This window comes from Agelaius phoeniceus, chromosome 16 (assembly GCF_051311805.1).
Source record: "Agelaius phoeniceus isolate bAgePho1 chromosome 16, bAgePho1.hap1, whole genome shotgun sequence".
NCBI classification, from domain to species: Eukaryota; Metazoa; Chordata; class Aves; order Passeriformes; family Icteridae; genus Agelaius; species Agelaius phoeniceus.
Window position 1 is genome coordinate 4,679,748 of NC_135280.1, and position 14,261 is coordinate 4,694,008.

A 14,261-nucleotide genomic window follows, 5' to 3' on the forward strand; every position below is an offset into this window, starting at 1 on the left:
CTGAATCTACAGCACAGTTGAGTGTTTACCAGAAATTACTTTCATACTCTGGGACCCATCTGATGTTAATAATTGTCAGAGACATCTGGTATACAAGGTTAAAAGAACTGCATTTTTGTATCTAAGGTTGTATGGGCTACAAAATAAATATTTGACCCTTCAGAATTTCAGCATGAGAAGGACACTTACCAAAGTTTTAGCATCTGTATCAGTCTGTGGTTTTTGTCAGGGAGAATGGGATACTTTTGTTATTAAGTTGGGATTCAGTTCTATGGTGTGACTGAATCATTACATGGAATTTGATGGAACCATATCTGGCAAAAATCTTGCTGACAGCCTCAAGTTTGTACGTGGGTTTTTAGAGTTTAAAGGAGCTGTCTCTCACTAGATTGTTTCTTATAATTTTCTGTGCTTAGTAATTTGGAATTGTTAGCTTTGTATATGCTGTCCCCTGCATTTTCCCTCCTTGCTGTGCCAGGGGAGTGGGGACTTAGCTGAAACAAGAAGGAAATAACCACCTTCTCCTCCTCCACACACTGCTGCATTTGTCAGAGGCAGCTCAAGGGCTCAGGTTGTCCTGCTGTTGTGGAGGAGCTGCAGTTCTCTTCTGTCTGAACAATAAGCTTTGTATCTGTTTGTACAGTAATGAACTGCTTTTGTTTCCTTCAGGAACCTGCTCTGCTGTCTGGAGCGTTTCCATTTACAGACAACCCTTGCCAAATTAATTTTATTTAATTATCTCCCAGGGCTAAGCTTGAATACATTTTGTGTTAAATTCACCGTTTCTCCCTCTTCTGAACGAAATGGACTTAATATCCTTGTTAAAATCTGATTAAAACTAAAATTGAGTTTTTTGAAGTCTGATTATCCCATGAAATGGAATTTTTAAACCTAATTATGAATGGATTTGCATACATTCTTAGCACCATTGAAAAGAAAGTTGAAATAAATTTATTAATGAAATCTTCCTCTGCTGTCTCTTTGGGCCATGGTGATTGCTGGAGAGTGAGGGAGAAGGAAGGTGGGTGAGAATGAAAACTCCCTCTCTTTTGAAACGTACCCTCTCCCCTCCCAATTAATTCCAGAGCTGTTTTGACCCTGTCTCATTTTTATTCCTCCCTGCCACACAGCCCAATTTAGGTAATTGACAGCCTTTCAGAGGGTAACTACACAGTCGAGCTGGTTTCATGTATTTAAAGCCTTTGTGCTTTCTGAAGGGAGGATGTAGTGGGCAACTTTTGTTTCCACTATTATGTTTTTTCCCTCTTTCCTGAGGTAGCCCTGACACCTAATCAATAGGCAGCTCTGGTTTCTCCTTTCTGAGGAGCTGCATATTGGAGTGTTTCTTTTAAACCTGCTAAAAAATGGATAGTTTGACAGACTCTGGTGAATGTGCATGTGAAAATTGGGGTTATTTATGTAGTTCCCTGGGTTTGTAACAAAGATTTTTTGGTAGGATATATTTGAATCTCTCAGTACAGTAATTGTGCCCATCACTTCAGGGTTTTGCCAGTCCTCTCTGGGAAAAGGTGTGCCAGTGCAGGATGTGTCTGTTTGTCTGGCTTGGTGCAGAGGGCAGCAGGATCCTCTGCAGGGAGGTGGGTTCATGTGGAGGCTCCTACTTGTTGAACCTTTCTGTGTGTTCTTGCATTGATTGAAGAGTTCTCCTTACATGAAAGGTACAACTTGAAGGTGTGACTTTTTTATTTTTCAGCCAGTCATCCTCTTACCCAGACTTACAAAAAGCTCTTTGCCTGTTTAAGCATTTGTTCCAATTTTTTTTTTCTCTCTGTCATGTGCTGTGTGCACTTTTTTTTCTTCTTCTTATAAAAATATAGTAAATGGGGTAGAAAAAAGGTTTTGGCAGAAGGAGAGAGAAGAAATCCTGGTCTTGATACATGACTCTGCAAAGAGTAAATGCTCAGCATGTGGCCAAGTGTTCTGTAAGCATTTGCATTTACAAAGTTGCTTTCAAGTACAGAGGGACTTGTTTTCCATATGCCTTTGTGCTTTCATTTTAATCCTGTCTTTGCACAGGTTTAGTACTAAACACAGTGGTGGTATCAAGTTCTACAAAAAATGTGCATTTTTGGCATTATTTCTTTGGGGTGCTTCTGAAGTGGGGAGTTCTATGAGAGGAGCTGTGGCTCAGCAGAGGAAGGAGAGTTAAGATTTGAAAATATTTTTAGCTGGCATGTGCTCAGGTTATAAACCAGAATGGTTGAAGTAAATTAAAAATTTTCTTGGTGATGTATCAGGAAAACCTGATAATTCAGACAAGCTTTGGAGGAAAGCAGCTGACTCAGGGAGCTCTGCACCAGCAACTTAAAATTATTTTGTGGTTTAATGGCTGCAGCTTTAATTTGTGCTTTCTGAAACTGTTGTCCAAAGGCAGGTTTAGCATCTCAGGTACAAAATACTTGCTGTATAAATGGGACTCCCTTGCAGTATCTTCCCAATCAAATTCCAGTGAAATCCAAGGAGCTGGGAATATCTGATGCACCTTCTCCTCAATGGCCTAGCTGTTTTACAAAGCTGCAGTCACACCAGCAGTGAGCAGAATCTGGAAGCTGAAGATCCCAGAGAAGCCAGGAGGAGATCTCCAGGAGGGTGGATTTTTTGAAGACTTTAGGAAAGCTCTTTCATTCTTGTACTCTTGCCTGGTTGGTTCTGTAGCATCCATTTGCTGAAAAAGGAAAAGTAACTGGTTTGTGAGCAGTCCTGTATCAGACAGAATGATGATCAAGGTCTTCAAGGTAAATGTGAATGGAAGGAAGGATGTGAAAGTGGTGTGAAAAAAGGGTGTTTGTTTCTTTTAATAGAGAGAATAGGAGCTTTCTTTTCTGTGGATACATTTCAAACTTGCCAGTGTTTATCATCTGATCCTATTAGTGCCTCCCCCAGCAGCTTCAGGCATTGAAAGTGCTCAAAGCTGGATGATAGCAGCAAGCCAAGGTGATGTCCACGTGCTTGGGACACCAGTGCAGTCCTTACCTGAATGCCAGTCCCAGGAGCCCTGGCAGACACAGGGAAGCCACAATTGCTTTTGGCTGCTCTGACCCCTGTGCTGGATGCAGGTACCTGAGCTGAGGGAGGATTGTGAGAGCAAGCTGGCAAAAGGAGAACAGAAATTGTTGAAATGCCACTGTTTGTATCTGTAATGCAATTATACTTGAGCAGTTCCACTTTCTGTGAACAAGTCTTGAAGTCTGCTTCTATCTCCTTCTGCAATGAATTATTCATTCCTTGTGGATGAGGGTGATTGGGGCTTGGCTTTCACAGACAGGTTTATTATACCCACTTTAGCTCCAACTCCTTTGGCATGCTCCAAGCCTCAGTTATTTTCCCAGCATTTGTTCTTAGCATTCATTGTTCTTGATGTTAAAACTTTTGGACTATGTAATTCAGCTCTGGTTTTGGGAGTGAGAGTCTGAGGGGATGGAGAGTGTTGGTTTCTTTCTTTTGATTTTTTTTGCAGCAAGCACAGAAAGAGCTTTTTATTTAAATCTGTGCTAATTGCTAAGTCTGAGGGTAGCTGTTGTATTATCACCATGTGTCAAAGAACTTGGATGTGAGACACTTTGTATGTGTGGCTCGGGAGCTTTGGATGTTAAGGAAATAAAGCAGAATTTCAAAATGAGGTGGGATTGATGTGCTCTGCCTTTCAGGGAGAGTGGTTCTGAGGGCTGCTGGGATTGGGATATCATTACACAGGGGTGCCATCACCTCTGCAGCAACAGTGACACTCTGGGCTCTTCTGTTCTGACAACTTGACTTGTCTGCTTTGTACTGGGACTGCAGCACTCAGGTCTTGCTGTGTCTCATGTTAGTGATGCCTAGAGCTGATGTGCTAATGGGCTTCCATTAAACTTTCCATTTTAAATGTTATTTGTCCTTCACTTTGAATATTAAATTTTTAGAAACTTTCCAAAAAAAAAAAAAAAGTATGAGAGAGAATTACTGCATTTGTTTAAAGTTCTGAAAGCTTTTTTTAGCCAAACAGTTCAAAGAGCGCATCTCACTAATCAGAGGAATATTTTTGCGTCCCTGGGGTGGTCACAGTGTTTTAATTGGAACTCAGGCTTCTTTGAAGTCCTTTTTAATCCTCCCTGAGCTGGGGGAGAGGGTTTGAAGACAGAGCTGTAAATCTGAAATTTCCTTGGTTTATTTACATGTGTCTGGGGACGTGTGTAATTTGTTTTCCTGGATGAAGCCCGTGGCCAGCTGAGTGGGAAATGTGCTTCCTTAAGTGGGGAGGCCTGAGCCAAAGGTGGGGGTTCTGCACAGTGAGCTCACGTGCTCCTGCATTTGTTCAAACCAGGAATTCAGCAACAGGCTCTGAATGGGAAATGAACTCGGTGGGAAACGATGTGGTAGCTAAACAGGAGGCAAAAAGCTGGGATTTAAACTCGTGTTTTAGGATTAACTGATTAGCATGGCTCACAAAAATGGTGTTGCATACTGATATTTGGCTTTTACCAGTTAGGAAACAAAAGATTTAGGAGACAGTGCTTATGATTGATAGCTATAATCATCTATTAAATCAGTGTAAGGTTTCATTTTTCTACATTGAGCTAGAGATTTTTGGGTGTCTCTACTGATGATGTTTAGTCTTTGTGCCTCAGTTTCTAAAATTCCAGCCTTGCTTTGGTCTGGTTTCGAGGGATATCTAGAGCTGCATCAGATGTTTCATGCACTTGATGTAACTACCACAAACAGAGCTTCAGTGGCAGCTGATGCCTTTTTGCCATCTTAATACAAATACCCTGTGGCTGCTAACAGCACAAGCATTTTCCTCAGGCATTTCCTAATTCTGTTGTTCTGCTATTGATTTTCATGATAAATATAAGAATTTTTCAGCAGTGTTTTCTTTACTTGGGCAAGGTTTTTAACCTCTCACATTTGCTGGAGCTTGGATGTTTTATGTTCTGCTTCTGGCAGAGGTGAGACATAATCTTTCACTGAATTTGGGTAGTTTTTAATTAATCAAAGCAACAGGCTTAACCTCAATTTTCTAGCTGAAAGAATAACTTAGAATTCCATCTGAACATACAAGCAGTATGCTTTTCATTTTTTCTAAAATTGTTACCATAAATTTACCTGTGACTGGTTATTGTATTGATATTTAAAAAAAACCCATTTAAAATAACTTCTACTGTAGCTTAAAGTTGTAGTTTAAAGTGGCCATTCCTGGCATGAGATTAAATATGTGATTGTAATCAGAAGTAAATAATATATGGGATGTCAAATCACTTTACATAAAAGCAGTTGAAAATATGGTCTAGACTCTCCCAAGGACCTGTCTTCAGCCATTATTATTATTTCCTCTTGCTCAAGGTTAGGGGCTTTGTGTTACTGCTGGCTAATATTTTCAGCTGATAAGAGTCTGGGTAAACAACAGGATCAATAAAGATGTTGAAAACAATACAAGGACTTGGGTAAATTAATATTCTGCAAGGATTATCTCAGACAGGTGTCAAAAGAACAAGACCATCAATTCAGTGCAATCTGTAAAATAGTCAAATGTACATAAATTGTCAGTAGCCAGCCTTGGCTGCTGTAGGAGCTCTCCTGTCAGACAGGAGCCCTGGCTATCTGCAAAAATGATGTCTCTGGTGGTAATTTCCATGGGGATAGAAGGTATGCCAGAAGGACATGTTGCAAATTATATTTGTTTTTAGGTTTTGGAAGATTTTGTATCTTGTCCCTATGTCCCACTCCTACTTCCTTGAGAAGAAGCTGATGTAATTTTCTAGGCTTGGTCCAAATCTCTCTTCAAATGTCTTGAGAGTAACTTTGTAGAATGCAACCAGCAGAGGTTTGATAAAATTGATTTTTTAGCTGTCAGGGTTCTTTCCCAGTTTTGTATAATCCTGATAATTGGCCTGTAATGGTTTTCAAGGTTTCTAATGACCTACTGTTGAAAGAAACAACATCTGTCTGTTTGGAGTTTGTTTCCAAGGAACATATCTTTGTATTTCAGTCTGGTTTTCAGATATTAATTTTTTGTTTATTGCTCTTTACAACTATCCAAATGCATTGAAAATCTAATGCATAATGGGTGTTATGCTGACATTCTGTTCTTTAGATTAGTTTGATTTGTCCTCACCTTCCTCATGAAGTCTCTTGGCTCCCTTGTTCCTCTCAGCCCAACCTCAGGCTGCCAAAATGATTGTTCCAAATCCAGTGACAAATAGAAACTATAGGAAAAACAGCCCTACTTATGACTCCCTAAAAGGGGTTTTTATTCATTTTATGGCATTATTTTTCCCTTCAGCTGTTGCTTTTTTCTCAGATAAGGTTTGTGATTAGGAAAAACACTTAAAATGCCTTTTGCTGCTGCTGTAGTAAAATGAAACATTACATTATTAAGTGTGTTTACATTTTGTGCTTGAAGTCTTAAGGGCAATAGGTACAAAATTGTGTACCACAATAATTTCCTTTCAACATCATCATTAATATATAATTACATTCACTTAATTGTGAATTGAGAAAGTACATTTGCTTCTCTAATTGTGAAGATTGTGCTGATATCTCTGTTAGCATGAGAGCAGTAACAGCCATTTTTAAAATCCCTTTTGATCATTTCCAACTTCAATGCCTCTCTGCTATGGCTGGGGAATGCTGAAAGGTGCTTTAGAATTTTGTGGCTTTTTTTTTTCTTTTCAGTGTCCAATCTATTGGATTTAAGACCTTAAGAACTCTTTATTTTCTTGTATAGGAAAAACATAGGTCAAGGAATATTTCACAGCTTTGTACATGCCCTGCCTGTGTCTCGAGATGTATGTTAAATTGCTGCCTTATAAATGGTCTTATTTTATGAAGGTCTCTTGATGACTGTGAAATTTTTGTTTCACCATGACCTCTAAATGTGATTATGCCATGTGATTGAGCATGCAGTGGCAAACCCCAAAGGTGTTTTTATCTTGCAGATCAGCAGTCTTGGTGCTGCTGTGTACATTCCCCTCTTCTGAGGTCTCTGGAAGCTTTTCACTGCTGAGGTTCCATTGCACTGCCATGTGTGTTACCACCTTTCTGTGGATTGTTCTTAGAGCAGTGGTAGGGATGAGAAAGAAGTTTGGACTGTTGAAATGTTTGCCCAATGGTTATTTTTTTTTTCCAAAGTAAGATTAATTTTATCTTTTTGAGCCCTTACCTTTAAAGTAGAAATGAGACTTGAACAATGTGTTGTTATCATGCCATAACTTTGGGAGGAAAAAAGCTTTCTTCATTAAAATCTGAAGAAGTTAGTAACTGGAATCTAAGATAGTTTTCTTCCTTTTTTTCCCTCCTCTCTTCAAATTATAGCTTGATTGGATTAATTTGCTAATTTAGCAATTGCTTCAAAAGAGACATATCAATTGTCTTTAGAGTTGTCAAGACCATTATAAACACTTCAAATGTTTTCTTACAAATAAGTTGTTCTTCTGCTTCAAGTGGTTAATGGGGACATTTGCTTTGGTAAAGAGCAATTGGATTTTTTGATTCTATCTGTAGACAAATAAGAGTTCTCTAAATGAGGAGAACCTCTGAGGCTGAGATTGCTTATTGCTTTCACTTGCACTTCAGATTTCCTCCATTTACTTTGTACATAAAATATTAAGCAGCCACTTTGTTGGAGAAACAGTCTCAGGTATACCTTAGTTTTGTGGGTTTGACAGCTCATTTGAATGAGTAAAGGTTTGTGACTGCTATTCAAAACATTTAATCAAAGTGCTACAAAGCACTAAATGTGTCCTAATTGCCTGGAAACATTGAGTATTTTTTTTTTTTGTGACTAATGTGTGTAGGAGATTCCAGACCATGTGCCTTAGTTAATGTAGTCAGGAATAGGAGGGGAGGATGTAGGCATGGAGATGTGAACAGACAGGGGTAACTGCCTGGACTGGAGCTTGGAGGGGCTTTTCTGCAGGAGAAGTGCTGTTGTGAAAGTTAACTCTCAGAATTTCCAGGTCTGACACCAGATTTTAGTGGTAATATTTTCTTCTAGTCTGGTGAAGGTGAGCTAAGGAGTCCTCCCAAGGAGGCAATGCATATTTTGAGGAGAAAGCTGCAAATTGCTTAATTTCCCTTTCTCGTAACAAACATGGAGTTATTATGACCAAATGAAGCATGAGGACTGTGCTGTATCCCAGAATTCTGGATGAGCTCTTGTGGTTATTGATATTTGCTGAACTTTCTTGCAGGGCAAGTCCTTCCAGGAACTGAGCTGCTTTTGGACTCTGTGAAGCTTCAGAGATAGACAGGAGTGCTGTAAACCAGAGCTAGAGGAGTTAAAGCAGTTGAGGAGATCAAATATACAAAGAGGATGTTTGAGACTCACTTCAAACATACGGGAAAAGACTGGTACAGGCATTCCATGGCCTTTCTAATCATACAGAAATATTTAAAACAACTAAACTGCCTTTCCAGAAATCTTCTCTTGTTGTCATGTTATTGTTCTGTTTGTTCTTCAGATGCTGTTGTTTTCCTGCCTAGAAAGAAGATTAAATTATTTTTGTAGAAGTAGAAAAGGCTCTTCTTGTGGAGAGAAGAATCTCAGAATCTTATAACATTTCCATGTTCATAATACAAAAAAAAAAAGGGACAAAATAAATATTTTATACTTCTGGGAGATTACCTTCAAAAAAACCCAAACCACAAACCAAAGCCCAAAAAAACACCTGGAAGTTGTTTTTTAAAGAAGAGAATGAAACAGATGTGGACTCCCTTTCTGTGCCTTATTTTTTTGACAAACATTTAATAAGAATGTCAGTCTCTGGTCTTTGTCAGTTAATTATGTTTAAGTGTAAAACTAAAAATACTGTGCCAAAAATCTGGTAATGTTCCATTTCAATTTAATATGACTTAGTCGAGACAACCAAAGCTGTCATTGTGTATTCATACTGAGCTAAATCTGTGAAGAGAAATGTTAATTCATTTCAAAAATAAGTAATTCTGTGTAATTTAGTGTTATAAATGTAGTATTAGTTTGATTGTTTGAATCAAATTTAATTAAACAAAAAGCAGTGAAGAGCTCAGTCCTCCAAACATAGTTGATGAAGTGCCTGTTTTTCTCTTTAGTTTTACTTTTGTCTTGCACTTCCATACTTAAAATTTCATGTCTGATCTCTAGCTATGATCAAAACTCTTCCTTTGCTGTGCATTTTGAAACATTTTATAGAAGCAATAAGAAGTTGACATTCTGATAAATTATAAATTAAAAATCTTTTTCTTTAACATTTTCATCTACTTAGAGAGTCTTGGTTTAATGTTACTTCGACAGCTAATTCTCAGTGTGTAACTGTCACAGTTTATACTGAAATGGTAATAGATCCTTAACTAAGAACAGAGTGTTCCTCCAAATCCTGGCAAATGTCAGTTGTGTGCATCAAAAAAAAAAGATAATACAAAATAGCATAAGCTGTTTTCCTCAAAAGTTTAAGAAGTGTGACAGTGGGCACTTAAAGTCATTGTATGACTTGGTTGGACATCCCATTAAGGTAATTTTTCACTTCACCATTTGAATGGTTTTATGTTTTCATCATTCTTAAATTGTGCCTTTTCAAATCATCTGTGCTTCAAAGGAAGGTAAAGAGCTTTGGTTACCAGCAGTTTTGTCCCCCTCCTGCCTTAGTGTGATGTAAACTGCTGGACTAATTTGCTTGTTTAGGGCAAAAGAAAGACTTGTCCAAATTAGACTTAAATTTAAGTGTTTGTTTTTATGAATTTTGCTTTAGGGAGTCTCAGGAGGGGAAGGTGGGACATAGGAAGAATGTTCTAGCTTTTACCTTCTTGTGCCTCAGCCTGGAGGAGGGAGCTGAAGGCAGGGATTTGTTCCTGCAGTTTGGAAGTCCCTTTTTCATTTGCTCATGTGCACTTTATGATTACAAAGCACATGAATCAGGTTTATAACACACTGCCCTGAATGGGACCCTTCTGGTCCCTTTACAGATTTGTGCATGGCTGGTGCACACAAGGTGTGGGGTTTTTGGTGGTTACTCCCTGGGGAAGAAAGCTGCCTGCAGAGCTTAGTGGCAGTGCTCAGCTTCTCAGAAAGGGACTGCTGGCTCTGTTTGGCTCAGGACAGGGTTTCAAACTTCCCTCAACAAGCCATGGTGATTCCAGTAGTGTTGGAAAGCTGTGTTGTCACAAAGAACCTCTCAAAGCAGATTCCTTGGCTTTCCAGTGCTGGTTTTGATATCAGCTGTTCCACAGGGAGTGGGCAGAGCTTAGCAAAAATTATAGACATCAGCCAAGGCTGTCAAGGCCAGAGCACATTGCTGTGTGTTGGGATGCTGACAGATTTCTCTCTTTGCATGGCATTGTTTGCATTGTTTGCAGAAACTCGTGCAATGGGAGGCCTGGTTACAGCTGGTTGCTGTTTGCAGTGCTTTGGGACTTGAGCAATTCTCTTCAAATGGAAAGCTTTGATTTAATTTTATTGTGCACGCAGCGTCGTTCCTCTGCTTGGATCTGCGGAAATTTGGCTTTTGCCAAACTACTGATGCTCAGGATAGGGTGTAGACCTTGGAACCAGGCTTTGAAACCTCTCACTTTGGACAGCAGAGTGCATGCAAAGGTGTCTTTGGCTCTGATCACCTGATATGATTTAGTGTTACAGCAAATGAACTTTTCTTTACAGGGGATTAATACCCATGGACTTGGTTTTCTGTTATGTAGCTACGCTGCTCCACTTAGAAAGAAAAAAAAAATAAAAGCTATTTAATGCCAATAAAACATTGTCCAGAACTGAGTGTAAACCTAAAGCTGCCAGTTGCTGGAACTGAGATTGGAAGCTGATTGTTGGTTTGAATGGCTGAGCAGATGAGGACGATTGTTTTTTATTGGAAATCGGTCAGGAGCTGTCATTACTAGAAATCTGTGGTTTTATTGTACTCTCTCATTTTACTACTGGATTAATTTCAGTTCCTGATCTCAGTCCTAATAGATTAAGGTATGAATTTCTGGAAAAAAAAAAAAAAAGAGAAAATAATCAAGGCAGACACACTTTGTTTTATACATTAAAAAAAGAATCTGTGAAATTATTTCATTGATGTAGGGACCATACACTGGTGTTGAGGGCTGGCACTCAACATGACCAGAGAGCTGCCTGATACTAACTATGCTTATGATCAATCTGCTGTATTTGGGTGATTTATTAGAAGCTTACAACTGCATTTTTCAGAGCCTTGTTGACTTGGCCTTACATTGTACAAAGATTTTTCCTGTGGAAATCATTGTGTCTGCTTACAGCTTTTTCTTGCCAAACAGACTTAGGTGTGCCCAGTCCATTTCCCTGGTGCTCCTCTGATGCCCAGCCATTGGTAGCTCTCAGTAAAGAGCTGGTGAACTGCTCAAGTTAAGGATCCCTTCAGGCTCAGCTACAAAATTTTGAAATGTTATTTAATGCTGCAACACATTTTGAAATCCAGGTGCATGTTGGCTTAAAATTGACTTGTTTCTGCTAACAGAATTCTGTTTTCAGATGTTCTAGCCAAGCCATCTCCAGGTTGTGTCTTGGTTTCTTCTCATAATTCCCTTGGCTCGTGAGTGTGATGTCCTGTCCTGAGTGATTCCTTTGCTGCAATCTGTGCCTCTGTTGTCTGATGGGAGAACATTTCCATCTCTTTAACTGTATATTGACTATTAAGACTTGGATCTAACACAAGTGGTGTTAGAAGCCTCAAAATTTTCTGCTGAGGAAGGATAAAGGTTTGTAATTCTGGAAGTGAAATGCAGGAATCTTTCAGCTGGGGTTGCCAAAATTGAATCCTATCTGCACCAACTCAGCGTTTAACTAATTTTCACTCAACTGGAAGTGACAGATGATTAAAGAGAAAAAGCAATGCCTTTTTTTTGATGTGAGTAGTTGCCTGAAAAATATTTTCATCAGAAAAAGGGCTTCTCTAGTCCTAGATCCAGTCAGAATCCAATGATCAAACTTCTCCCTGTTCAGTTTTTGGAGTGGCAGCAGCCTCATTCCAGCACTGTATTTCAATACTGTGGACTCTGACCAGGCCTGGTTTCATCTACAGCAGTGGAACCTTGATTTTTGGGGCACATGATGGATTGTGTGTCTGCAGACTTCACTGCTGCAAAACTGACTCCCCACTTGCTCCCTGTGAAAAGCACTTTCAGGGTCTGGATTACTCTTCCCCTTTGTGGGTGGTGCATCTTGGTGGAGCAGGGGGATGTATGGACCCAGTTCATACAGGGGTGAATTTTTCAGCTTCCTTTCCTCTGGGAAGTGTGGTATAGATGCTTCTATTTTAGGGTGGGAAAACCTTTCTGATGGCTCAAGACAATTTTTTATTTTTATGACTTAAAGAGAGGCCTCTGAAAGAGCAGTTTCCTCCTGCAAAGGCTGTTGATGTGGTCCCTGGAACTGCCAGTCTGGAGTTATCTTGATCCCATTCCATTACCTTTAAACATTTGTCATTGGATTTGATGAAAAAATAAACCTATTTCTGACAGCTGTGCAGTTGTTGCTAGTGGGTCTGTAAAAATCTCTGATCTCTTTGACAAGGAAAGGTTATCAGTGATATCTGAAGTGTTACCCAGAGCTGAGGGATCCTGGTTTTTTCTCCTGTGGCTCTGGAGTCGTGGTGTGTGTGAAGGACTCTGAAGTCAGCACACTGGTAACTCTGTGGGAGCACTGCTTTGAGTCACCTGTGATGTACATGAACATCTCCACTCTCAGAGAGTGTTCAGCAGTAGCCAGAGTTGTTGAACTGTACAGTCTGCATTTTGATTTATTTCCTCCTTTTCTTCCCCTCTTACTACTCACACTGTGCTCATACTGTGATGGCTTTAGATTTTATGTGAGCTGGACAAGGTGCAGCTCTGTGTTCTTCTAAGGGACTGCAGCAGGTTTGGCCCCAGGAAATCACCTTTGGCTGCTTTTGGTGAGAGCTGTTCCATGGCTGTGTGTGCAATATAGATTTGCAACCGATGATTCATTAAAAGTTTTTATTTGTTTTATTTGCATAGGACACCTGATGATCTCTCAAGGCAAATTGTGGCCCTGCAGCAGAGGGAGCTTGCCCTGAAAGAGCAGAATTCCACCTTCATGAACAGGTGAGTGACTCCAGGAGGGGATGCTGCTAGCAAGACCCTGCTATGTTAAAGCCCAGAGATAGGAAACAAGGGCTGCAAACTGAGAGACCAGCTCTTTATATTTCCTTCATGTTCCATGTTCCTTCTGTGCCATTTTCTATTCTTTCCCATGTTGATAAAGGCCTTTCTGCTTACTGAAATCCTTGCAGGAAAGAAAAAAAAAAAAAGAAGATGAATAACTGTGGGTGATGCAGTGAAGAGTTAATCAAGCTTTATGTTAGGAATGTTTGCAAGGGGAAATGAGCTGCTTTCCCCAGACCATTTCATCTGGAAAGGAAATGTCACAAAGCAAAAAGTGCCAAGTATCCATCTGGGTATGGGAAAGGGAGTAGGAGCTCTGAGGACTGTGATTTGACTGCTAAAAGGACCAGGTTGTAGAGATGGTGAAGGAAAAGGATGTTTGCAGTTTTGCTGGCAAAGTGCTGGCAGGCTTTGAGAGGAGCAGCCTGTTTATGGAGTGAGATGTGTGTTTGAAACATGAGGGTGTTTAAACCATTGCCCTCCTGTGGGAGTCAATGTGTAATGGGGAAATGAATTTGCCAGAGCTAAACTTTCAGTCTGTACTGGTTCCACAGCCTTTCTGAACACAGTTCCACAGCATGCCAGACAGTGCTGCTCACCCTCAGTGCACTTCTTCTTGCTTCCCTGTTTAACTCCACACATCAGGAGCCCTCTGTTCAAGCCATTCTTGTTAAAAGCAATACCTCTGTCTTTCAAAAAAGACCCTGGACTGTTTGCACTGGTTGTGGCTGCCTTGCTGAGCAGCAGGAGTGTGGGGAATTTCAGCCTTTGGTGTAAAAATGCTGAATGCAGAGCAGTCAGTGCCATGTTGAGCTCTGGGTGGGCACACTTAGATTATTGAGGGCAGCATTTCCTGATGTGTCTCCTGAGGTAGCTGATGATCCTGTTTTGGGCTCCATGTTCCTAATGATGGGCAGGATTCAAGCAGGGTGGTAAAAAGTTTTGGCTGTGCTGCTGCTGTTAATGAAACTGTTTAGTCACTTGTAAAATGGTTAGCTAAGTGTAAATTCCCAGGAGTCAGCCAGCCAAATTATTGTGTGGTTTTATCTGTGACGTTTACAGGGGAGAAAAAAATATCTCACCAATATAAAAAAGATATTCTGTATATTAAAAATAAACCAGGCAAGCCCTCAAACCCACAA

At 39.9% G+C, this 14,261-nt stretch overlaps 1 protein-coding gene across 3 annotated transcripts in view; it reads left to right on the top strand.

The window, feature by feature from the left end:
* The window catches only part of MAD1L1 (mitotic arrest deficient 1 like 1), a 349,791-nt gene that overhangs the window by 22,547 nt on the left and 312,983 nt on the right, over positions 1-14,261 (top strand). For all 3 annotated transcript variants that reach the window (XM_077186910.1, XM_077186911.1, XM_077186912.1), the window contains one exon: positions 12,973-13,059. In XM_077186910.1, coding sequence (XP_077043025.1) covers positions 12,973-13,059 — 87 coding nt within the window. The remainder of the gene's footprint in view (positions 1-12,972; positions 13,060-14,261) is intronic.